We start from the raw sequence: 27,395 nt of genomic DNA, 5'->3' as shown, positions 1-27,395 counted from the left end.
ATACAAGGGGGAAATATTACCGCCACACCACAACCACTACCATCACCACCATATTGTTACTGACCAAATCCAGTATATTAAGACCAATAAAACACAGTACCGGATAACAAGTAACAAGTATTACCACCACATACTGACTAATACCACCACATACTGACTAACACCGCCACATACCGACAAACACCGCCACATACTGACTAATGCCACCACATACTGACTAACACCACCGCTGCTACTGAATAAGATCCACTGTACACAGATCATTATCACCTCATACAGTCATATAGAGGTGGACGCAGCTGTACTCAGGTTGTATACACTATATAAATTGCATACCAGTTATATCAGTTGACTCACAGGGGACGTCTTCTCTGATCAGAGTTCTTCCCCTTTCATTTTCTTCTTCTCCATCTGCCCTGGGCTGTTATGAGAACTTCTTAGAGCCACAAATCTACCGAATCTGCCAGACAAACATATTAGGCTCCTCACACTGGCATCATCCCCATCTCTATACTAACTGCACATCTGTAATGGCCCCTTTACACCCTTCATTTAGTGGTTAGCCCTGGCCCCCTCTTCTCCCCCCTCCCTTATAGATGGCCCCCTCTCCTCCCTCCCCTTATAGATGGCCCCCTCTCCCCCCTCCCCTTATAGATGGCCCCCCTCTCCCCCCTTCCTTATAGATGGCCCCCTCTCTCCCCCATTATAGATGGCCCCCCCTTCCCCCAACCCTTACAGATGCCCCCTTCTTCCCCCATCCCTTATATATGCCCCCCTCTTCCCCCATCCCTTATAGATGCCCCCCTCTTCCCCATCCCCTTATAGATGGCCCCCTCTCCCCCTCCTTATAGATGCCCCCCCCTCTTCCCCCATCCGTTATAGATGCCCCCCTCTTCCCCCATCCCGTATAGATGCCCCCCTCTTCCCCATCCCCTTATAGATGGCCCCCTCTCTCCCTCCTTATAGATGCCCCCCCCCTCTTCCCCCATCCCTTATAGATGCCCCCCTTAAAACAACAAAACAAAACACTCAAACTCACCTAACAACCCTCTCCCCCGGCGATCCTCTCCTTCTTCAGGCTCTGTCTGGTCCCCGGCTAATGCGCGGCTCCCGGGGGTGTCCCGTCCTATCCCCGGCAGCGCCGCGCATCAGTGAACTCCCTGTACGCTGGGGTTGGGACTTCCGGATCAGGAAGCGTCTCTTACGTGCGCTTCCTGTGCCGGAAGTCAGGGCCCCAGGCGGCACAGGGAGTTCACTGATGCGCGCCGCTGCCGGGGATAGGACGGGACACCCCCGGCAGCCGCGCATTAGCCGGGGGTCCCGGACGAGCCCGCTCTTCTGACTGCAAGCAAAACAATGCTTGCGGTCACAAGAGTTATTAACGGGGGAGGGGCGCAGTACGGTGGCAAGGGGGCCCCCCTCGTGGCGGCCCGGGTCGCAGCGGCGACCTGGTAGCTACGCCACTGCCTGAAGCCCTCTCCATCATGTTAAAGGGGTAGTTCAGCTGCAGTATGTCCTGCAGGAAGTGGTGTATTCTATTCTGACACAGTGCTCTCTTTCTGTGACAGGAACTATCCAGAGAAGTAGCAAATATCTATAGAAAACCTCTCCTGTCTTCAAGACTGGAAAGAATATACCACTTCCTGCAGGGCATACAATAACTGAAGTACTGGAAGACTTGAGTCTTTTAATAGAAGTAAATTACAGATATCTGGCACTTTCTGCCACCTGATTTTTTCTTTGCTGAACCAACCCATACAATATTCTCTGAATAATAAGATCGATTATGAATACAACAAAAAGCAGCGCTCTCTGCACCTCTTTGCCCCATCAACCCCCTCCACCTTTTGCCACAAAAAGTTACTGATAAACAAATCATATTGTACAGAAAATTTCCATATATATATAGAGATATTCTTCTTGCAAACTTCCTTTTCTATTTTACTTCTGACCAAATATATTGTACAGTGGTACCTCGGTTCTCAAAGTGCTTGGAATTCAAGCTGTATTTTCAAGGAAAGTTTGCTTTGGTTCTCAAACTCTTGCTCGGTTTTCAAACACTTTTCCGGCACTCAGGCTTGAAGTTCTTGGTATCTGAACGTTTTTGCGAGCGTGGATGGTGGGTTGTACCTGGTAAATTTAGCACTGGTGAGGCTTCACATACAGTACAGTACTGTATAAGGCTGCTGGAGTGCATATACAGTGCAGTAGTAGTACAGTCAGTGTACCACCATCTCCCATACATTACAGTGTTGGGATGGGGGGGGGCTCTATACAGTAAAGGATGAGTGAGGAGTTAGTGACTACTGTACTATAATTGCTGGTTTTGTTGAACATTTCTTGTATATGATGTACTGTATAGTATAGTGCTGTTCTGCACTGTACTGTAGGGATAAAACTGGGCACTTTTCAATGTAATAAATGAGTATTGTAGGTAATTATTGGTGGCTGCTGGAACCAATTAATCACATTTACATTATTTCCTATGGGAAGACACTGCTCGGTTCTCAAACTGCCTTCCGGAATCAATTAAGTTTGAGAACCGAGGTACCACTGTACATGGTGAATAATAGATTACTGTAATGTTTACCACTCTAATCTTACATATCCGTTGCCCCGTCTGTAGCTGCGGGTCTGGATGTGCAACTGTCCGCAACCTGGCTGCAATGGGGCGGACCCCTCCTTTCAAGATAGGTGATTTGTGACACAACTACAAGCCGCAAAATGGCTTGCTGTTTTTTTTTTTCCGTTTATTTTTGTAGCACGGTTTACAGCCCCAACACAATTCCCTAACATGTACAAATGTGTGTATGGGGCCATAGAAATAAATGGGTCACATTCTGTCCACATTTGCGGCTCCTCAAGTGTGGACAGAATAAGCAGATGTGTAAGAGAACTATAGGCACACAAATAGTCTTATGGCTATATTCTGTTTTCATCATTAGGAATATCTGAAGGATTAAGCCCGCTTTGGCTTGTTAGAGGTGTCCGGACACTAGGAAAGCATGAGTCAGATAAGCAGCCATAGCCTAGCCTCATGGCCCAGTAATGAATGCTGAGATGGCTTCTATTCCCGCTTCATTTGTAAATGGATCTAAATTGGCTGAACTTAAAAGTGACAGGGTGCTGATATAGAGGGAGCCTCTTTATTATTCATAAGCAGCAATATTTTAATCTGCCACCCAGATGTCTTAATGATTCTCTCCTTGCCCACTTGACTCAAGCAGGAATGGACTGAATCTTTTCTTTCCTCATTGTTTTCTCATGCTGTGTATATGTTTCTATCCTCGCCCAGTTCTTCCTCCTCTGCCTCCTCTTCTCACTGACTCATTGGTGATACTGCTGCTGCATTGTAACCATCCCAGCGCTATTTTCCATTGTAAATCTAATGATATGTGAGACTGGCTTAGGCTAAGGCTCTGCTTGTTTGTTTACTCCCAGCCAGGGAAAGCTTCTAACCGCAACACAATATCAAATATTAAAGAGAACAGGCTTCATTCTCTCACCAGCTAGGAAGAAGTATGGCAGCAAGGACAACCTGCCATAATACTACAAGGCCCTAGGATTTGCCAGTATGTGTGGCAATTTTGGAACCATATTCATATCTTTGTTTTGTATTCAGAATGTTAGAAAATGGGAGAATAACACTACACCAAGTAAAATGCAGATATACATTCTTAAAGCTAATACCCCATGAGCTGCATTGTACTATGAGAACTGTAGTTAACTATGTCCAGTATGATGAGACCCATATATGCTGTCTAATTCTAAGGCTACATTCATTATTCAATGGCCCAGTTTACACATCCGTATGTGTGTACGGGGCCATGATCTGTGCCTGCCGCAAAAAAAAAAAAAAAGGAGATGCTGTAACGCGGACCGCAATTTGCGGCTTTGAATCGCTATGCTAATAAAGTGGCAGTGCAGTGCTCTGTGAAGAACAAAGCACTACAGATGCACATTCGTAGCGCCGTCCGCGGCCGGGGGCTGCACTATGGATGTGTGAATGTAGCCTTAGGCCTTATTAACGTGTCCCTATGGATGCTTATTTCCATACTTCCGTAATGTCTATTGGGCTATTCACACGATCAATAGATTGCAAGGACGCAAACCAATCCAGAGGAAAAAGGAAGTCCTAGTGCGGACCCAGATTGTTTTTGTGGATTCTTTCATAGAAATCAATGTGATGCGATATTTTTTACGGATTGTACCCTTTTTGGCATCAGTATTTCTACAAAAAAGTAAGTATTAGTCACAGTAGATTTAGGCTATGTTCACACTACATAAAACAATGCCTGTTGTCCGTGCCGCAAAACTACGGCTGTTGTTTTGAGGTTCCCTATAAAGACTGCAATGCAATGTAACTACGGCCGTTGAATTCACACTACGTATGAGATAACGGCCGTTGTTTATACGGGCCCGTGAAAAATGAACATGTCAATTATTTCCGGCCGGTAATACTGCAACAACAGAACAAATTAAACTTGATTTTGATCTAAAAAAAATTTCTGAGTGGTTTCTCGGGCTGGGCGCTGTATTTAAAGTAAATGACCTGTTTCATCCCGTTTATAAACATGCTAAGAATCAAAATTAAAGAAACGGCCGTAGTTTCACGACTAGCCTGTACGATTGTAATTCTACGGCCGTAGTTTTGGTCGCAAAAGTCCGGCCGGTGAAAACAACGGCCGTTATTTTACGTAGTGTGAACATAGCCTTAAAGGTTGTACTTCTAAAAAAACAGATCTACGGAAATACGGATGCACTACATATCTGTAATACAATCTGTATTTTTTTGCGGATTGTACGGGTTGATAGCGGGAGGAATTAAAGGACATAAAAAAAAATACTAAACGTGTGGTTAAAGCCTCAGACCGCGCAGACTTGGACGGGCAGACTTTAAATGCGCCAGATTTATTACAGTGTATCAGGTTGCTTAATAAATCTGTGAAAATGAATTCTTTCAAACATAGACGTGTTCATAGTATATTTTTATCAATTAGTAATATCCAACGTGAATATAAGGCAACAAATAAGGAGTAAAGGTGTTTTAGGGCCCTATTTCACCGGACGATTATCGTTCAGATTATCGTTAAATCATTCGAATCTAAACGATAATCGTTTGGTTGAAATGCAGTTAACGATTAACGACCGAACGAGAAATCGTTGATCGCTTTATAAGACCTGGACCTATTTTTATCGTTGCTCGTTCGCAAATCGTTCGCATTGAATAAGACATCATTCGGTCGTTCACAATAGGTACGAACGCAATAGCGAATAAATAGCGAAGACAAAACGATCGCAATTACAATCATAAGTAACGATTATCGTTCCATGGAAATGACTGAACCTTTTCAGGTCTTTTGCAATAGCGGTCGTTTGAGATCGTTAATCGTTAACGATTATGCAAACGATAATCGTCCGGTGGAATAGGGCCCTTACATGGGCCGATAATTTAGAAAAAAGAACGTTTCTAAGCAAGGCCATATTTACAGCAATGCCCCAGGCATTTGGACTGAGTACATCCCAGTAGATTGACTCCACAAGTGTCCGAATTTTTCCATGCACGTCTAACAAAAATATGCAGCAAAAAAACATGCCCCACATGCAAGTTGTGTTGTAGATTCCCCATGAATGTCATCATCGCAGCAGTCATGATTCATGTGGATTCGGAAATAGATTTTGATACTCCAGGCCACAACATGGCGGCAGCAGCAGCTACATCAAAAATATTTAAAGGGGTTATACAGCACTACAAAAACATGGCCGCTCCCCCCCCCCCCCTTGTCTCCAGTTCAGGTGCTGTTTGCAATTAAGCTCCATTTACTTTAATGGAACGGAGTTTGAAATCCCACCCAATCTGGAGGCAAGAGAGGAGGGAAAGTGGCCATGTTTTTGTAGCAATGGATTAACCATTTTTTTTTTACTCACTGAAGTGCTGACCCCCCTCCCCAACACTGCAGCCCTAGACACAGGCCCACAGGTGACCAGTGGCAAATAGCTATCAGAAGACAAAGCTTTTTAAATGATCACTATTGGCTGTACATTGCCCTGCTTAGATGAATTTAAAGGGCTGCACAAACAATCCAGCGAGAGAGAACTTTTACAGCCCATGTCTTTTAGGTAACTTGTACACAGTTTTTAAAGGAATTCAGCAGGGAGGTTGTTCCATTATCTTGGTGAACTAACATCAGATCTTTTGTGGATGTCGCTACTCATATTCCTCTGTCTCCTATGTAATCCTAGACAGACCCTATGACCCTATGATCACTTGTTCTTCTTTACATTGAAGATAGTTTTTAATGACCTTGATCGGATGTTTGGGGTCGTTGTCCTGCTGACGAATGTAAAGCCAGTTAGATGCTTGCCTGATAGGGCACTGAAAAATAATCATGTGAAAAATGGTTAAATCGTTCAAATTTAATCGATCAAACTAATAACAAAAATTCATTAGTATGTTGTTAATCGCATCTTTGTTAATCTTGTTAATCGTTTGCAAATCTTTCGGTGTATGTACAAATCGTTCCTTCGTAATTATGATTGTCCGTTTACTACAGTATTGCGAACATAAACAATTATCATTCCGTCTATGAGGCTTTATTCACACATAGTATTTCCGTCAGTCTTGTGGTCAGTCTTTTTTCAACCAAAACCAGGAGTGGAATGAAAAAGCAGAAACTGTGCAAATAATTCTGCCCTTTCAGTTCCACTCCTGGTTTTGAAAAAAGACTGATCAAAAGATGATGGAAATACCATGTATGAACATAGCCTTATGGTGAATGATTTCAGGTTCTTTTCCAAAAGCTCTCATTTGCAATTGTTAATTGGAGAAAATAAAAAATTGCTTAGTTTAATAGGACCCTTACTTTGCAGCAGCATTTTTTCCACATCTGCCTAAAACATTTGCACATTAATATGTACAGTATAATAAGCCATACAAAATACTAAAGAATGCCTGCAGTAAACTGCTTATAAACACTGCTTTCACCATTCATGTCATAACTGAGATGGTTGATGGTATTAAAGATTATGTATTTCACAGGGGAGGGGGTGGAGGGTTTAAAAGGTGACCTTTGTGTACAAATTGTATTATTTAGTGTTATTTGATTGGAGTGAATGGCATGTAGTAGATCCCAATTCACAATCTGTTTCCATTCATGGGATCGCTCCTTTATTTGATGCTATATGTATTATGATAATACTAATAACATAATAACATACTGCAAAAATAAATGTATAGTAACAATTCCACAGTGCTGGCTAGCATCCAGATCTTATGATTTCTATCATTGTTTAGATTTCTGGTCTTCATTTATTGATATTTTAGTTGTGCACATTTTTGGGTCCATTGGTTCATGACTCAATGACATATTTTCCAGCTAGTCCTCAGGCTGCTTTTGCCTTCTCCAGGCAGCGGCTTTCCAATGCTGAAACGCTGAACTTCCTGCAAACTTCATCTCCTAAGAAACCTGGTGCGTTTGCTATCTTTTATATCTTTTTCCTTGTTTGTGATGACAAAAATCTCTTCTCTTAACCTTTTAAGCCCCTATTACTCAGGGCGACGGATCGCTCGCTTGCTCCTTTTTCCCTGCTCGCTGCGGGCACTATTACATGCATTGGCAGTGAGCGGGTGAGTACAGGGTGGCCGTGGGGTGGCTGCCCAGGTGATCGCTTAATTGTCTGGGCAGCCCATAGCAGCAGTCTGCTGCCGCCGCTCCTGTTCCGCAGGGCGACGGCAGTAGATCGCTGCTATATTAGTCATTTGTCTTTCAACATGTTGAAAGACAAATAACAGCAACAATCAGCCGACATTGTTCATGTTGGCTGATCGTTGCTTTCTATTACACAAGACGATTATCGGTCGCAATGGCCGATATCGTCTAAATATGGCCGATAATTGTTTCGGGTTTTTAGAACACTTTCTTGACTAACATGCAAGCAAAAGTTACAGTCAACAAATGCCTGCTCTTATGATGGATTCTTTTAAGGGGATAAATAATTTTGAGACTGCAGTAGTCAGTAAAAAGTGGAATTCTGTGTTGAATTTGTTGAAACCACTTGTTAAACAATAAGTGTTGTTGTATTTCAATCAAGTCAAAAAGTTTTGGTGGTGTTTTTCTCTAATTTTTTATTTTACTGTCTTTTACTATCTTAATATCTTGCATTTTCCATTTTGACCACAAAGCCTAAAACTTATCTGAGACTTCTTGTTCCATCTGTGATGATAAGGGCAAAAGATGAAGCTCACAACTCAATCTCCAGCTCTCTGTGGAATGACCTTTACAAAGGTCAGAGAGTATGCCCAGTAACCAGTCCCATGCATTGACATATGGGACAGCTCCTGTCTACAGCTTACATGTGCTTGCTGTAGAAAATAACTTCTGTTAAAATACTGTTAAATACTGATCAGCCAAGATGGCTGTCCCCATAATATTGTACAAATACTGAAATAAAAAAACAGGGCTTTCCCGCTAAAGTTTAACCTGGCCCTGTTTGGATACAGTATTTTATTTTGGCAGATAACACCTAATCTGTATGCTTTTATTCACTATTAAAATAGGTATAGTAAAAAAAATGTAATTGTAATATTTTTCGGCACACCAGCTGAATTGAACAAGTTAATGTTTCTGCTCCAGAGGTATTAATGGAATCTGATGCTAAAAGTATATTCTGGTTCCTCCACAGAGCAGTCTCCCCACCCAATAAAACAATTAGCATAATTGGTGCTCTTTACTTAATGAACACACTACTCTGAAGCCGCAGATCTACTATTATTGACTTTGTCATTCCTTTATTTCCTGCACTCTTCTTGCCTCTTAGGCCTCACACTCATGGCTGTACGATAGATGAGCTGGATTGTAATGCAGTGTCCATAGAGAAGGTCTATAGCTGTGTGCCTACAGATGTCGTACTGTTTATGGTGGTGGACTGGATCAGAAGTCATGCTTACCCACAATCTGACCCCCTCCCCCCCCCCCCCCCCAAACCACTTGTACCTTCGGATAGCTGTTTTTAATCCAAGATCTCTCCTGGGGTCTATTCGGCAGATGATGCAGTTATTGTCCTAAAAAACAACTTTTAAACTTGCAGCCCTGTGTCAAATTGGCGTGGCCTAGAGTGTGTGTGTGCCCTAGGCTTGCACCACCTCTCCGTCCCTCCTCCCCACCCTCTTCACCATTAGGAATGCTCCAGGCAGGATTTCTCCTAATCATCACCTGTCTGAACACTGCACATGTTCTGGATCATTAGGCACCTGTGCAGTGTTGGTTTAAAAGCAGCTATTCGACGGCAGATTGTGGGTACAGAGTCGCTTTAGTGGTTGCTAGATACAGTGGGAGTTGTATTTATGTGGGTTTAGGCATGTCAGTCAGAAATCGCAAGCTGAGAGCATGCTGTAGACATGGTATTCTGGACATGTGCCACTAACTTGTTAGACTCTTGTTCTACATGTATCACTTGCTCATTGAAACCATATGCACACTGTACCACCTTCAACCTGGACCAATACTGTCTATGTGCCACCCACAACCTGGACCCATGTTTTATATGTGCTATCCCTAACCATGACCCATGCTGTACATACACCACTCACACAAATGTACAGAACAAATGACGCACTCGCCTCATTCACACAGCACCCACATGAAGCCATACATGCACACATAATACACATGGAACCCAAAGATATAAAACACAAGCACCACTACCACACAGGACATATACTGCATACTGAACACTCGTACTATACATCATCTTTCTAGCTTTCTAAGTCAAAACTAAAGTCTTAGCTACTTAGTCTCACTGTGCACAGGTAGTATGTCTAAAACTACATGAAAAAGCTAGCTCTAGATCCATCTACCCGTTGCTGCCTTGTGACTGGAGATAAAGCATATACCGTGTCTACAATGGAGTCCTTACACCTGCACATTCTTTAATTGTTGTGTATTAAATGGATTGGCCTGGAACCAGCTCCTCTGTAACCCCAGTCTTCCATTCATGAACATAGACAATCAGATACATTAAAAATGTATCACAAGAGAGAATCACATCATGGAAAGCAACCCTAAGGGACAATCTAAATGAGTATTATGAATTCCGGCCATTGTGTAATAATGTATTGGGTGAATGATGGACACAAAGCAGCAACTGAAGGAAAAGGAAATCTTTATTTCTTGCTAGATTTCTTATAGGAGAGCAGAAGAGCATATACAACCTAAGGCTATGAGCTTGCTCCACATATGCTGGAACCCACAAGCTACTACATTTTAATAGCAATAGGAAACAAAGTGATGTGAAGCACTGACCTTTGCTCCTAGCCTAAGAAGAAGGAAATCCTTACATGGAAAAGTATAAGTGTAAACATGTCTTCTCGTCCTAGCACAGAAGCATTTCTTCCCTCCACATATAGTCAAGGGCCACTATATGTACATAGTCACATTTGCACCACATACTGAGCTACAGTGATAGACTACCAGTGGTCATTTACCGTACCTGACTACTAGATATAGATATGGGGTAAAGTAAATAAAACTGTAATGCCTGTGAGCACATCATATTAAAAAAAAGAAAAAGATAGACACATGGGAAAAGGTCACACATTTTGCAACTGGACAAAAAACCCAGCCCCTATCCAACAAAATACAAACATAAATGAGGCAGCCGGACTAATAGTCCATTGTTTTTATGTGCTGCCAGCAAAGATTAAAACAGCCATTGCCACTGTCCTGTGCAATGCCCCCCGGACAGAGAAGAAACACATATATGTAAGAAATGGCTCAATAAATGCTCATAGGCCGGAGAGTGCTTATTTATTACTTCAATTTAATGTTGTTTTTCTTTCTGCAAAATTTATTTTAAAGTAAACGTAAAATGCTATCACATAATGGGTAATATAGAGATGAAGTTGTGCATAAACTACTTAAAAATGTGTCATAATGGGGGGGGGGGGGGTAGGAAGCGTACAACATCTGTCTAACCAATTAGAGGCCATGGTTGGTCACCACTGATGTTACAGCTGTGTGTTATGTATGATGGACAGTGCTTTTAAGTTCTTGTATATGTTTAGTGGGGATAATACAGTGCCGATTTTGCAAGTGTTTCCATGTACAGATACTGGAGAGGTGTGTAATTTTTATTATAGGTGAACTTCAGCTGTGAGTGACAGAATCTATAAAAAAAAATACAGAAAATTAATTTTTAATAACTATTTAGCATTTCATTACATGAAATAAGTATTTGATATAATAGAAAAACAGAACTTAATATTTGGTACAGAAACCTTTGTCTTCAATTATAGAGGTCAGACATTTCCTGACGTTCTTGACCATGTTTGCACACACTGCGGCAGGGATTTAGTCCCACTCCTCCATACAGATCTTCTCCAGATCCTTCAGGTTTCAGGCTGCCACTTGCCAGTATTGAGGTTCAGCTCCCTCCAAAGACTTTCTATTGGGTTCAGATCTGAAGACTAGCTAGACCTCTGCAGGACCTTGAAATGCTTCATACGGAACCAGTCCCTAGTTGTCCAGGCTCTGTGTTTCAGGGCATTGTCAAGCTACAAGACCCAGCCACAAACCATCTTTAATGCTCTTACTGAGAGAAGGAGGTTGTTGGCCAAAATCTTGCGATGCATGGCTCCATCCATCCTTCCTTGCAGTTGTCCTGTACCCTTTGCAGAAAAGCAACCCGAAAGTATGATGTTTTCACCCCTGTGCTTCACAGTATTTTTTGGGTTATACTCGTCTTCCTTTTTTTCCTCCAAACACGGTGAGTGGAGATTTGGTCTCATCTGACCACATGACCTTCTACTATACCTCCTCTGGATCATCCAGATGGTCATTGGCGGACCTCAAATGGGCCTGAACATGTTTTGGTGTGACAAGAGGGACCTTGTGTACCCTGCAGGATTTTGACCTATGGCAGTGTATTGTGTTACTAATGGTAATCTGTAAGACTGTGATCGCAGCTCTCTTCTAGAAGCTACTGTATTTCTTACTTTAATTTATTAAGGATCTTCTTTAACTGTGTTAATCTGCTTCTTATTTCTTCTTTATTTTGGTTACCAAGCATCTCAAATAATAAAGAGATCTGGTTAAAGGAAATCTGAGCTGTGATTAGTTACTAAGGGCAACAAAGAACATTCGTACTGTAAGACTGCTTGATAAATCTCTCCCTCTCGCCTCTCTTTACTGGTTGTATGTTTCCCATATCATGCTCTACATTCCTATACAGCTCTCTACTAGGCGGGTAAGTGTGGGCCACAGCGTCCTCCACAATCCAAATAATTACGTGTCCGATTCTCCTGTAAGTGCATTAAGCCACTATTATACGGATCGATGTGGAGAGCTTCTCGATTCCCCGCCCACTGCCGACTATTACACGCGCTGACAGCGAGGGGGTAAGAGCTGGGGGGGGGGGGGGGACTCCGGGCAGCTCATAGGAAACAGCTGCGGCTGCTATTAGACGGGCGATGGCAGCAGATCATTGACAGGCTGATCGTTTGTGTTTCAGCCTGTTGAAAGACAACGATCAGCCGACATTGTGCATGTTGACTGATCGTTGTCTTCTATTGCACAAAACGATCAGCTGTAATGCTCCGTTTCCACCGAATACGGCTGGTAATTGCTTTGTGTAATAGGGCCTTTAGAGTTTTATGCGGTCATCCTGCCAAATGGTGGCAGTATGCCTATAACAAACTGATACAAGACACTAAGGGGAGATCTAATTGATTACTTACTCTTGATTATAGTTGTGTTCATTTTCCCTGCAGTGGCCTCTACAGGTTAAGTCTGGTATTACATTCTATCATCCCAGTATATTGCTGTGCATGAACTCATATAAGGAGGAACCCAAATGGGAACCATGATGCCCATGGCCCATACCAACATAGAAATATGGTTATAACACAACCCTTTTAACCAACTACATTCTTTTTTTACTTTTTATAAATCCACTCCCTTGTATACATTGTAAAATATGTATGGGATATATTTTATTTTTTGCATTGGCCTGTTTAAGAACCATTAGACTATGCGCTGTTACAAACCATTTTCATTTTTTTCACTTAATTAAATTGTCTGCAGATAATGGTACCTAAGGGCCACTCGTTCTGACAAATTGAAATGCCATAAAATGCAAGGATCAGCATACTGGCAAGCCAGAATCAATAGTGACCAAAGAGAGGAGGGATTGCTAGAAATATAAGCATCAGCTGATATAGTCCGCCAAGTACCAGTCATATTTTATTATTTCTTTATTTCACTTGCAGGTTGATGCAGTGTGTAGAAGAGAGCTCATAAGCAGCTGCTGCTGTGTTAAGGTCACTTTATAAAATATATGGCTTTGATACTTGCCTTCCTGCATTTAGCATCTATTCACAAGCTAATGCCTTCATGGAAAATAAATCTGAAAAAAAAAATAAATCTTACTTTGAGATAAAAAGTTATACTGTATATACACTTAAATCTTCTTTGGGTGCATGCAGTTTTGTGGGGTTCTCTCGTAGAGTTTTCAACACACATATAATGCTACTGGTGTCTCATCTCTCCACTCTCGTCATCAACTCTGTGCTGCCTAAACCCCTGCCTAAAGCGGCTGCTGGTGGTGGTCTCCCGGTCTTTGCCTCATGCTGTGCAGTCCATTGGTTGTGCACTCGATTGCCAGTCCTTGCCCCATGTCTCATGCCTCACTTTGTCAGCCATCACCATGCCCCTCCACTTCTTATTGTGGCCTATATGGATCAGGTAATTGCTCTTAAAGATATTTAAAGGGCCAGTGCCCCCACCTGTCAATGCATGGCATCTTCTATAAAATGCAATACAACCAGAGCCTCAGTGTTGGTTGGTTGTCTGCTTGCGAATGTGTGGTATTCTGATTCTGCTATCCTGTGTATCATGACCTGTGCCTGTTTCTTGGATTCCATTTCTGTCTTACCCCTCCTGTATGGCACTTATTCTCCTGTTGTCAGCCCAGATTCCCAACCTGACCCTGTGCTGCCTGCCTTAACCATCTGTCTTTATTGGACCATGCGTATGCCTGATTCTCCTGTGTACCTGGACTGCTGACTACAGTAACCTGCCTGACCCCTTGTGCCATGCATTGTTTTTTTCTGGTTGGCTTGGCTGCATCTTCTTTCTGCTCTAAAATCGCTTTAGCTTATCGGTGGACAGTGTCAGCTAGACAGGACCTCATAACAGATGGGGCCTAAATGCTCAGTTGACAATGGTAACTGATGAAATGAAGCAAATGCAGTTACAGTATCACTTTAAGACAGTTTGAGCCCAGTCTCCCCTTGCTTATAGAATGTCGTTTTCATAGGCCACAGAGCATGCTTACAAACCTGCCCCATACAGAAAATAGGGTCTGAAGCTATTTCTTGTGGCTATATCCATGGTATAGTCTAGAATTTGTGAGCTGCTTGGAGGCTTACACTGACATTACATGAGCAGAGACTCCCAGGACACCATGATTGGCCGCTCGCAGTGCAGGCTTCCGAGCAGCATTAAACAAGCACCTGCCTTAATCACATCCTGATTAGTATAAGGGTTACCACCTAACATTCTAACCCTCACACTAACCCTTTGGGTTGATGTTCGTACAGACACTAATTTTGTGTTTTTAGTGGGAGGTAACTTTAAGGCTGGTTTCACACTGCATTTTTGCAGTCTGTTTTCTTTCATGTATTTTTTGCAAAAACGAATGTACAGTATTTGTGTGCATTCATTTTGCCATTGGCTTCCATTATTTAAAAAGAGGATCAAAACGCATGTTCTTTTTTTTACCGCGCGCAAAAATGCGGTCAACCACATTTCTGTGTACGTTTTTCTGTGTAAAAACGGATGTGTTTTGATCTGTATTTTTCTAATATGGAATTCAATGGAAAAACAGATGCACACAAAATACATCACTTTTTTGCAAATAACGGAAGAAAAAAATGGACTGCAAAAATGCAGTATGAATCCAACCTAATCCTATGCCTGACCCATAAGGTGCGTTTACACGAAACGATAATTGGCCCGATCGTACGATTAACGATGTCGGAGTAACGATTTTTTTCTCATAACGATCAGCGTTTAGACGGTACGATATATTGTACAGAAAATTCGCTTTGCGATCGCTTAAGCCTATCTCACACATTGGTTAAATTGGCGAACGACTGTTTACACGGAACGATCTGTGAATTTTTTGTGAACGACGATTTGAGAACATGTTGAAAGATCAAAATGAACGATTTCTCGTTTGTCGTTTGATCGTTCGCTGCGTTTAGCCGTACGATTATCGTTCGAATTTGATCGTTATCGCGCAAATTTGCATGTTAATCGTTACGTGTAAACGCATCTTTATACTTAGCAATAAAGTTAGAGCTGGCGTTGAAGCAGGTGCTGATTTTGTGTTTGCTTGGAAGCCCGCGCCGCCAGTGGCCAATCACATTGTCCCACAAGTGTCTCTGCTCACAAAACTGCGAGGATGTATGTTTCCAGGCAGTCCATAAATTCTAGGCTCTACCCTATGTCCATGCGGCTTGCTGTAAAGCATATCACGGAATGCTGTTAAAACAGCTCAGCCAGATGGCTGCCACCATAATAATCTACTAAATATTAAAGACATGACATTTAGAAAATACAGATGACAAAAATACATTTCAGTATCTGGCCCTGATCATTAAAAAATATCTAAAAGACTCATTTGCTTCAAGTTCACAGAAACCAGAGCAGTATACACACAATGGAGAATTGTTGCATTGCCTTATAGTAAGAGGCTCTCTGTTTCCCATAGCAGCCAATTTGGGCAACAAAGAGAATCTCACTATAAGGCATCAACATTCCCTAATGTAAATTGAGTAATGAACAATGCAAACGAAAGGTTTTCATAGAAATAACAGCACATAATGTTTTACAGTATTAACACACAACAGCACAATAACAGTTGGTGAGAAGGTACATGCTATTTATATAGCTCCTCAATTTTCACCTTCTTTACAGACTGTAGATCCCCACCTTCTGTTGCTACATCAGCTCTGACCCATTGAGGCATGGGCGCCAAAAGTCCTCTGGAGGTGTCGAATGGTATCAGGCACCAAGACATAGGCAGCAGATCTTTCAAGACCTGTAGGTTGTGAGATGCTGCGTCCATAGCACAGACTTGTATTTCCAGTATACTTTCGGTATGGGAATCTGTAGGGCAAATCATCACCTTGAGATCTTTGTTCCATAATCCTGCAGAAAGAAGCCACTGCCATTGTCGATCTGCAATAGTGTTAAAGAGGATGAACGGCGCCGGCACGGGGAAGCCGGTGTCGTGATCCTTTTTTTGAACCGTGGCCCGGTTCCCCCGTACAGCGCTGCTCTATTCATGGTTACCGGGACTGGTGTTAAGCACTGGAGGCGGGCCGGCCCGCCCCCAGTAGGAGGAAACCCCTGCCCCTCTATGACACGGCTGACACGAATAGAGCTGCGCCGTACAGGCGAACCGGGCCACGGTCTAAAAAAAGGGCCGCGGCACCGACTTCCCTGCGCCGGCCGTTTCATGTGTGATTTTAAAGAGAGTGTACCTGATGGTAGATCCTCTTAAGGGTAGCTTTACACGTACCGGATCCACAGCGGATTTCAGGCTGCGCTGCTGGTAGTGTCAAGGTCTATGGGGTTACATATCCGCAGCAGAATTTTCATTCCACTGCAGATATGTAACCTGATATGTTACATATCCGCAGTGGAATGAAAATTCGGGTTCAGACATGTAACCCCATAGACCTTCACACTACTAGGATGCGCAGCGGATTTCGCTGCAAACTCGCAGCGTGAAATCAGCTGCGGGTCCGGTACGTGTGAAGCTACCATTACGGTAGATAATAGATAAATGCCAGGGCTAGGGCAGCTTCCAGTAAGAACAGGGAGGAACTGCCTAATGCGTTTTGGACAAAATGTGAAGAATATTCTGAAGATCATACTTACCAACATTTGAAATCTAGGTTATGGGACATATGTACCATAAATATCCCTTTTAGGGTATAGTCACACACAGTATATGCTGCAGAGTTTATTCTGTGTAAGGGTGCCTTCACACCTACCGGATCCACAGCGGATCTCACTTCTGCGGATTCGAAGCGAGAACCGCTGCAGATCCGGTATCAGTTCACCCCTATGATAGCACATATTCGCAGCAGGATTGACATCCCGCTGTGAATATGTGCTTTAACTCCCTGGTGCCTGCAGCCCCGCCGTGGCATCCCCGGAGCATCCCCCCCATCCCCGGTGCATCCCCCCCACCCCCGGCGGCGGCACATCCACCCCATCCCGGCCACATCCACCCATCAGCTGATCTGAGCAGGACCGGAGCCGGCAGCCTCACTGCAGCCGCGCCGCCGAGCAGGTACTGTATGCTCTCGGCGGCAGGATGTGGGCTGGGCTGATGGGGGGATGTGGCCGGGGATGGGGGATGCGACGGCGGGGCTGCGGGCACCAGGGAGTTAAAGCACATATTCACAGTGGGATGTCAATCTCGCTGCGAATATGTGCTATCATAGGGGTGAATTGATACCGGATCCGCAGCGGTTCTTGATTCGAATCCGCAGAAGTGAGATCCGCTGTGGATCCAGTAGGTGTGAAGGCACCCTAAAGCAATATGAATAAATAGTTAGATAAAGTTGAATAATGCAGGAAATGGGACAATTTTAGGGATCATTGAAGTGAATGCAGCCATTCACCTGATCCGTACCACGACCGCACCGCAAAAGAATAGGACATGTCCTAGTGCGGATCGCGCCACGGATCACCCATCCGCGCACCCCCTCCCCCCCGCCCGCCTGGCTGCAGAGATCACAGGAGAGCATGATGTGCTCTCCCGTCTTCACATCTACTACTCACCTACTCCTCTGTGCTGACAAGCTTACATGTTCACCAGAAGTGGCCTGAACTACGCTGCCTTAGGGCCCTATTACACCATAAGATGTCTGACAGATTATTCTCTGTCTGGGGAAAAAGGGGTGGGGCTTTATTTAAGACTGGTGTACTCATACTCGTTGATAAATGTCCCTGCCCCCACTAATCTATAGAATGAAGGTGAAATGCCACCCAGAATGAATGAGGCAACAGTACATGGCAAGCAAGTTATTTGTCTGTGGGATTTCCCAATATTGCTGTGCGCTGAGCTGGTAAAGGTGGGGATCCCAGCAGTCAGATCCCCACCGATCAGCATGATGAGATGGGAATATTCCTTTACATTTTCCTGGAACGTTTCATGGGCACCAAGTTCATTTGCTACCAATATTCTATAGAGGTCATGTGTTATGGATCTCACCTCTTTATGCTGCCGGCGCAGACCCTTTGACTGGTTACTTATGCTGCAATAACCTTTCCTGTACTATATAACCATGCTACCATCTGTGTTTCTAATTAATATATTTGTTGCACATCATAACACTGACTATTCCATCAATGCAACCCGTGGATTACCTTTTGGGAAAGTAAATATCATTGTAAAGGCTGTTAGATATGAAGAATGCATAACCCAGGGTTTCCTGGACTAGCCTATGCCAGACCTGTTAGTAGCGTAGTGCATTTACTAACTGTTACCTTCCATGACAGTAAATGTGGCCTAAGGCTAGATATAGTCATTGTAGCAAAATATCAACCAACTGTAATGTGACAGAGTTTTGCACTTTTCCTGTCTTATTTCATACTGAGGTGATATTTTCGGTGAACAAAAAAACAGGAAAAAAATGTTTCTTAATCTTAGACAGAAAAGTGAATGTATTGAATCATTCATGGTAAGCAGCATCAGAGCTACATTTCACTGAAGTGGATTTGACTGGTTGTTCCTGAACATAAATGCATTGGTTGTATAGTAATGCTTTACTTCACTCCCCCTAGTGTTAAAAATGGACATTGCAATGGCCTAGATGTTGGCTTTATGAATCAATACAATAATCCTGCTTTCAGAATGAAGTTTATTATTACTATTATATGATACTAAGGATGCCTTACATTTCTTCATAGTTTATCCATGAACATTGCATATAAATTAGGAAGTAAGCAGCCATAAACTATTTTCTTGCTTTCACAATCTCCAAACCACTGATGGGGCTGAGAATTCTGAGTGAGCTATATGACTAACATTTGGGTACAGGGCCAGACTGCCCACCTGGAAATTCAGACAAATGTCGGATAGGCCAGTGTGCTAAGTGGGCCAATCCATGGACAGCCTGATGGTTGGCTTTTCCCCAGCACAGCACCCTCCCTGCAATTTACAACATAGTAAGTCCCTGGTTATAGAAAGCTGTATAGTTCAGACAGCACTGTGCAGGGGAAGAGCCAGCAATCAGATTGGAATCTTGTATCCAGCCACCCCCATATGCCTACAAGTCCCCATCAAGACCCACTTCCTCATGGCTGTTGCAGGTCTGATATGGAGGCCCCTTATAAATTTTGGTCCAGGCAGGGGTGACAGTCAGAAAAGCAATTTAGTTTGAACCCCCCCCACAACAAACAAAAAAACAAACAAACGGGTGAGCCTTAGGATTGAAGAGGGTGGAGGACAGGAATCTTAATGCCCTATTACACGAAACGATTATCGGCTGTAATTGGCCGATAATCTTCTTGTGTAATAAAAAACAACAATCAGCCAACATGAACGATTTCGGCTGATCGTTGTCTTTTAACATGTTGAAAGGCAAACGACTAAGATAGCAATGATCTGCTGTCGTCGCTCCGTGGAAGCAGCAGCAGCAGCAGCAGCAGACTACTGCTATCTTCTATGGGCTGCCTAGATGATCTAGAAATCACCCAGGCAGCACCCCGTGGCCCGCCCCCCCCCCCTGCTCTTACTGATGCGCTCATTTGCTCCTCTTCATCACCAAGTATGTTAGTGGAACATGCATGCTGCGTTAAAAACAAAACAAAAAATAGACTAAAGGCCCTATTCCACGGGTCCTTTAGAGGAGCAATATCGTTCGTATTCGGCCAATATCGACCGCTACGAACGATATTCGTCCCGTGGAATAGAGTGCAACGATCAGCCGACATCGTTCATGTCGGCTGATCGTTGCAGTCGCTTGTTTTTCAACATGTTGAAAAACAAGCGACTGATATAGCAGTGATCTGCTGCCGTCGCTCCGTTGAATAGGAGCATCGGCAGCAGGCGCTGCTTTATCCTATGGGCTGCCCGGACGATCAGCGATCCCCCAGGCAGCCCCCCAGGCAGCCCCCCCAGCAGCTCCCCGCCGCCCCTCCCGCACTCACCCGCTCGCTGACGCCGCGTTGAATAGCGGCGGCAGCGAGCGGGGAACGAGGAGCAAACGAGCGCTAATAGCGCTCGTTTGCTCCTTCAAACGACTCGTGGAATAGGGGCATAAGGAGCCATCTACAGGATCACCACACTACACAGAGGTTCGAAGCTTGAAATTCTGCCTGTCCCATTGATTCATTGGGATTTCTCGTGTGCCTCAATATGTGCATCAATATGTACAGTATAATACACAACTTTTGTAGAGAATAGAGATTTGATGATGTGGTGATGCAGCGTCCTCTAGTGTCCACTGTCCTCCCATCTGGGTGCATCCTCTAGGGTCCACTGTCCTCCCATCTGGGTGCATTCTCTAGTATCCACTGTCCTCCCATCTGGGTGCATTCTCTAGTATCCACTGTCCTCCCATCTGGGTGCATCGTCTAGTATCCACTGTCCTCCCATCTGGATGCATTGTCTAGTATCCACCGTTCTCCCATCTGGGTGCATCCTCTAGTGTCCCCTGCCCTCCCTTCTAGGTACGTCCTCTAGTGTCCACTGTCCTCCCGTCTGGGTGCATCGTCTAGTATCCACTGCCCTCCCATCTGGGTGCATTGTCCAGTATCCACCGTTCTCCCATCTGGGTGCATCCTCTAGTGTCCACTGCCCTCCCTTCTGGGTACGTCCTCTAGTGTCCACTGTCCTCCCATCTGGGTGCATCGTCTAGTATCCACTGTCCTCCCATCTGGGTAGTCCTCTAGTGTCCACTGTACTGCCATCTAGGTGCGTTCTCAAGTGTCCACTGTACTGCCATGTGGGTACTTCCTCTAGTGTCCACTGTACTGCCATCTGGGTACTTCCTCTAGTGTCCACTGTCCTCCCATCTGGGTAGTCCTCTAGTGTCCACTGTACTGCCATCTAGGTGCGTCCTCTAGTGTCCACTGTACTGCCATCTGGGTACGTCCTTTAGTGTCCACTGTACTGTCATCTGGGTACGTCCTCTAGTGTCCACTGTCCTCTCATCTGGGTGCATTGTCAAGTGTCCACTGTCCTCCCATCTGGGTGCATCGTCTAGTATCCACTGTCCTCCCATCTGGGTACGTCCTCTAGTGTCCAAGGTACTGCCATCTGGGTACATCCTCTAGTGTCCATTATCAACCCTTCTGTGCATGCCCCCTGTTGTAGTGATCAGTAACTCTTCCTTGATTGTAGACATTCTCTTCCCTTTTCTCGTTTATCTGGACCAGGCTGCCATGATGAGCTCTCTGGGCTCTGTGCGTTTTTTTCCCCTATTCCCAAAATTGCTGGGAAGACACTGATTTTGTGCAAATCACTACAAAAAACAAAACTTTACCGGCGAGGAGTATGAGGGCACAAAGGTCACCAACCCATTTGGCATTTGCCAGAATTGTCAGATGGAAAGTTATGCCTTCTTTGGCCACAAACATACACATGTTTTCCTTCCAGGTTTTATTATATTACTGACCCTCGGGCACAAGAGGGTTTATGAGGTCAAACAGACTGTACCTGTAGAAGCAATACTTCTTTACTGTTTTCAGTTTTTCAGAGTATTAACATTTACTTGGTCATAGGAGTCTTACAATTGTATTGGATTTACTCCAGCTGAATTTCCTTTTTGTGCTATATATGGACAGGATAAGAAAGTTGTTCGTACCTGTCTTGTTTTATATTCATATTCCACTGATATGCATCGCGACACAGTCATCCAGAAGGTTGGAGAGATTATTAGTTGTAGACGACGTTTACTCAGAGTGTTCCAGCTCAACAACAACTTTATGAAGACTGTCACTGATGAAACGCAGGGCTGGAAAGATCTATAAATGTCATGGGTTACTGACTGTGTTTATTAGCACACATAAACATTAGAAAGGGACTTGCTTCGTGTCAAAACGTGAAATATCTTTTGAAGATTTTAGTCTTTAAACAAATGCAGTTAGTTCTAAAGTGGAGACATCACAAAGACATAAGACCATGGTAAACCCTGAATCCTAGATGTAATGCTTTACATTGGATATAAAATGATCCTGCACTAGCTCAGTTTCTATGTATACAAGTTCTTCCCGTTCCTGCATCGGAGGGGTTGTGTAGTTTTCTTTGTGTTTGTCCTTCTTGATAAGCCTTTTAGTTACAGAGATGCGTCCTCTTTCTCTCAGCACCATTGTCCTACAGATGGTAGACTGTGATAAGACTAAAGATACCATTTATCTGTCCGATAAACATCTCCATGCGTTGATTGCATTTCCAAGTCACCCGCTGAAAGAAATCCCTTAATAATAAATGACATCTGGGATGGCAGGGTGTAATAGAATAAAAGACTTGCCCTCTGGTATTGAGAAGGCTATGGTAATTGTTACTTCTTATGTGTGTCCTTCCAGGTTATATTATACTGTGCTGTGTGTATGATTGTCACCAGTGCTTTCCAGCTTTACATGCCCTACATACTGCTTAATTATACCTGCTGCCTCTAAATCCCAGTGAAAAAGGTAGCGTTTATAGGTGACCTAACCAACAGAATGTCTGAAGAAGAATAGTGCAGATTTATTGCCGATCTTTTACTTTTTATTGAAATAAATAGGAAAATCTATACAAAATTTGTGGACAGTGTTAAAAAAAATTGTTGACATGCCGCACCCCAGGGCAATTTCTGCTGTTGTCTAACTCCATCCCACCTATTTGTTTGTTTAATTTATAACATTATTTTGTGTCGCGCCTCAAGCCATGCCCATACAACTATATCATACCCTTTTACTGGCAAGCCATGCCTCTAATGGGCAAAGTGTGAAACATGTCTAAAATGTATAACTATGTATTTATATGCCTTAAAAATGTTGCTAGGGACTAGAGATGAGCGAACCGGGTTCGGGTTCGAGTCCATTCGAACCCGAACGTTCGGCATTTGATTAGCGGGGGCTGCTGAACTTGGATAAAGCTCTAAGGTTGTCTGGAAAACATGGATACAGCCAATGACTATATCCATGTTTTCCACATAGCCTTAGGGCTTTATCCAAGTTCAGCAGCCACCGCTAATCAAATGGCGAAAGTTCGGGTCCCGATCGCCCAGGAACTTTCTGCTCAGCTTGGTACTGGCTGCACTGGTGACCTGCCTTAGCCATTGAGCGTCAGTTCCTGCAAGGTTGTCACTTCATTAGAAGCAGAAAAAAGCAAAGAGCACCGTGGACAGGGCTCAGAATAGCAGTGACAGGTGAGAACAAAATTTGCTTTTAGGACAACACCTTTAAATTTCAGTCCCTTAAGTAGGCCACCCCTACAGTCATGTATGTCTGCTCTAAGGGTATGTTAACACTATGGAATCCGTGCGGCTCACTCGCCGCGCATTCCTCAGCTCGCCCCTACACACTGCTTCGCGCATCTCCGCCTGTGCCATAGACTCCATTTTATGCACAGGCAGATTCCACCGTCTGTCCGAAGAATGAACCGGCTCATTCTTCGGACAGACGGTGGAATCCGTCCAACCATAGAGCGGAGTCTGGGTGATCCGTCTGGGTTTCGTAGTGTGCAAATACTCTTAGTAAATAAAGCAGAACATTGTGGTTTGCTTTTCACAGCACCTAGGCCTGTCTATAGCTTGCTCTCTTATTACCACTTTTGCTGTGTTCATACATAATATTTCTCATGTGTGTTCTGATGCCTATTACCAGTCAGAATATATATATATATTTTTTTAAACGATATTTTATTAGTGGCTTATGTAATATTTGAACATACATATTGAAAATTCATTACATATTCAAAAAGAAAGTCGCTCACAGGCAACAAAGGATTGTATGTTTACAATATCATACAGATACAATGAGTCTTAGTAATAACCTTAAAAGATATATTATCATATACAATACAGCATAGTCTTACCAAAAACATAAGTAGAAAAACAGTAATTTATAATATCACCTTAAAACATGGTATAGATGTCAGATATTCAAATATGCTACCAATAGAATGGAGAGAATTGTCTTTAACAGAGAAAGGGAAAAGCTTAAGATATTTGGAGTGCTCCCAGAGTTCCCTTTTGGGCGGCCATGCAATACCAATCAGTGTCCTTAAATTGATTAATGACAGAGTCTCTCTCTTCTATAGTCAGAATATATTTTAAAGGTGAAGTCCGACAAAAATTATATTGTAAGTATTGTATTGCCCCCCAAAAGTTATACACTTATTACGGGAAACACTTCTAAAGTTTTTTTTCCCCTGCACTTACCACTGCTTCAAGGCTTCACTTCCCGGATAAAATGGTGATGTCACGACCCGACTCCCAGAGCTGTGCGGGCTGTGGCTGTTGGAGAGGATGATGGCAGAGGGATGCTCAGTGTCCCTCCAGTGCTCTGTGTCCCACAGTGTCCCTCTGCCATCATCCTCTCCAGCAGCCACAGCCCGCACAGCTCTGGGAGTTGGGTCGTGACATCACCATGTTATCCAGGAAGTGAAGCCTTGATGCAATGGTAAGTGCAGGGAAAAAAGCACATTATAAGCATTTCCTGTAATAAGTGTATAATGGTGATTTGTATAACTTTTGGGGGGCTATACAATACTTTAATAAAAATTTTTGCCGGACTTCTCCTTTAAAATCACATGTAATGTAGCAGAAAGAGAATAAAATATTGTTATATTCCTCTCTCAGTATAGTTTGTTTTTTACACTGTAATCTTTTGAGTCTTATAGCTTGGTAAAGTCCCCAGGATAAGATGATGCTACCTGGGTAAAGGATATGGTGTTATGTTGTATATCTACAGCTTCAGCCCATACACATAAATATTTATATAACCTGTCTTTTATAAACCAGCAGTTCAGATTTATGTTGACCCTGACTTTTCCCTGTTTGGGTCCTATGAATACTAACACTGCTGTCTCTTTGGCACAGGTAGTGACTGTCTTTGCTCTAAGCATTGGGGCCCTGGTGATATATTTCATCGACTCATCCAAGTAAGTATACCCTTCTTAAAGAATACAGTAATTGTGTAAGATGCATGTTGTACATATTTACTGTAAGACGTAATTTGGAGATCACTGTGAGATGTAACACCTCACGTCTAAGTAATGCCTGCCACAAATGTCATTATACTTAGTTTCCTATACCTTAGCTCTGAACTATAGCTTAAAAATATGTAAATGACCCATTTTATCACATCCGTGTTATGTTACCTCCTCCAGCTCATGTCACCAAGGAATCCCCACAATACTTGTTCTGTAAATGTTACTGTGACATTTCCCTACATCAAGAACAGAGCAGATGAAAGTGCCCTTGGCATTACAATTACCTACTTATCCGTCTTCTTTTCTGTGCCCACCATGTCACACTGTGTCTAGCTATTTTTGCCCTAGCCGTAGTCATCTGCTTAGTAGTTTGCTTGGAATTCTAGTGTTATGTACATTCATCCCATTTCTCATAGCTGGGATATGCAAGCAGACTATATATTGGTCATGCCTGAAATGATACAATATCAATCTGTGTCCATATATACACAGTGGCAATTACCAGAACTATATCTAGCAGTATATGAGCTGCTGTAGGCTATCCTAGGATGGGTTTACAAACTGTGAACTTCATTGTGATCCAACTGAAAATGACGCGTAATATCAGTAACCGATTTGTGTAAATGATTAGAACATCTATGGAATCTGAAAATATTCTGATGAGCTTAAAATGTTCTCCCATTAACACAATGACAATACAACCTCTTTATTCTGCAATAATAGGAATACTTTGCCATTAAAGCAAATCTCATCTTAACAAATTATCATCATGTACATGAGAGGCGTCGATGATGAGTCCATCATGAATTATTAGGATTAATGTTGATTGAAGCTAAATGTTTACCGTGAGCCCACACTTGTACATGAGGCTTTTATTATTTGCCATGACATAGTTAGGTGGTTGTTGTTATATAAATGACAGGACAGCTGAATAATTTGCATCACTATCCCTTCCTATGTTCGCCCGTGTTAGTACAGACATTGATGTCATAATAATAGGATATGCCATTAGTGTCTGATTGTGGGGTCTCACAGGTAGGACTCCATGCTGAGTCTATCAGTGAAGTTGCAGCAGCTATGGTAAATGCCATAATATTTAGTCTTCTGTTGAATCCAGTCACCTTCCTCTGGGGTCTTTATAATCGCCCCTTTATATTCTGTGGCTGAACATCGGAATAAGCCATTGATAGGACTTATAAGAAGCTTTAATATCTGATACAAAAAGAATATTAAGTGCAATTGTGTACAGATAAAAATACAACAGTTTCTACCTTCTAGATGCAGGGCTAGAATTACAAAGTTGACAAGAAATTGAGCACTCCGGCATCATAACTAAAGATGAGCGAACCTGGAGCATGCTCGAGTCGATCCGAACCCGAATTGTCAGCATTTGATTAGCGGTGGCTGCTGAACTTGGATAACGCCCTAAGGCTATGTGGAAAACATGGATATAGTCATTGGCTGTATCCATGTTTTCCAGACAACCTTAGAGCTTTATCCAAGTTCAGCAGCCACCGCTAATCAAATACCGAACGTTCGGGTTCGGATCGACTCGAACCCGAACCCGGTTCACTCATCTCTAATCATAACGTTGTGAATGTGAGCTGAGACACATATCTATATATCAGCTCTGTAACCAGAGCTGTAATACGGTGCCCCTGTGTTTGCATGGCTGCCCTCTTGGTATGTGGGTTACTGCCTACATGCTATACACATAGACACATACTGATGTTTTCTCTTACCTTTTATTAAATAGGTTGGAAAGTGTGATAACTAAACCAGATTATGAGCTCTATTGTGTAGAGGGGACTGTGAGTAATGATAACCTCAGCTTGTACAATATGCTTGTGCTATATAGAACAGGAAATATATACAAGAGCAACAAGTAATTGTAATGCTTTTGTCTCTTTCCCAAACTTCCCAAAGTGTGATCTACGGCAGCTTGGCCTCAAAGCAAAAATATTTAGTGGGCTTTTCATCTATAAAGTAATATGTTACATACTGGTCGTCTTATAAGAGGCAGAGGACCATTTTGGCTGGGACCTGAATGGGACTATACTTTGCACCCCTGTGGTTATACATTGGCCTCCTAGTAACTATGAGTAAGTCTGTATGCTCCATTAACAACCACCCTCTGTTTTCTATCACTGAGCCAGATATTAATCCAATTA

The 27,395-nt window shown here is 43.1% G+C and overlaps 1 protein-coding gene across 7 annotated transcripts in view; it reads left to right on the top strand.

Annotated features, from left to right (window-relative positions):
* The window catches only part of KCNMA1 (potassium calcium-activated channel subfamily M alpha 1), a 332,984-nt gene that overhangs the window by 109,686 nt on the left and 195,903 nt on the right, over positions 1 to 27,395 (top strand). For all 7 annotated transcript variants that reach the window (XM_069980872.1, XM_069980871.1, XM_069980873.1 and 4 more), the window contains exon 3: positions 25,112 to 25,173. In XM_069980872.1, coding sequence (XP_069836973.1) covers positions 25,112 to 25,173 — 62 coding nt within the window. The remainder of the gene's footprint in view (positions 1 to 25,111; positions 25,174 to 27,395) is intronic.

Source organism: Dendropsophus ebraccatus, chromosome 8, assembly GCF_027789765.1.
Source record: "Dendropsophus ebraccatus isolate aDenEbr1 chromosome 8, aDenEbr1.pat, whole genome shotgun sequence".
NCBI classification, from domain to species: domain Eukaryota; kingdom Metazoa; phylum Chordata; class Amphibia; order Anura; family Hylidae; genus Dendropsophus; species Dendropsophus ebraccatus.
This window is presented reverse-complemented; position numbering and strand designations above follow the sequence as displayed.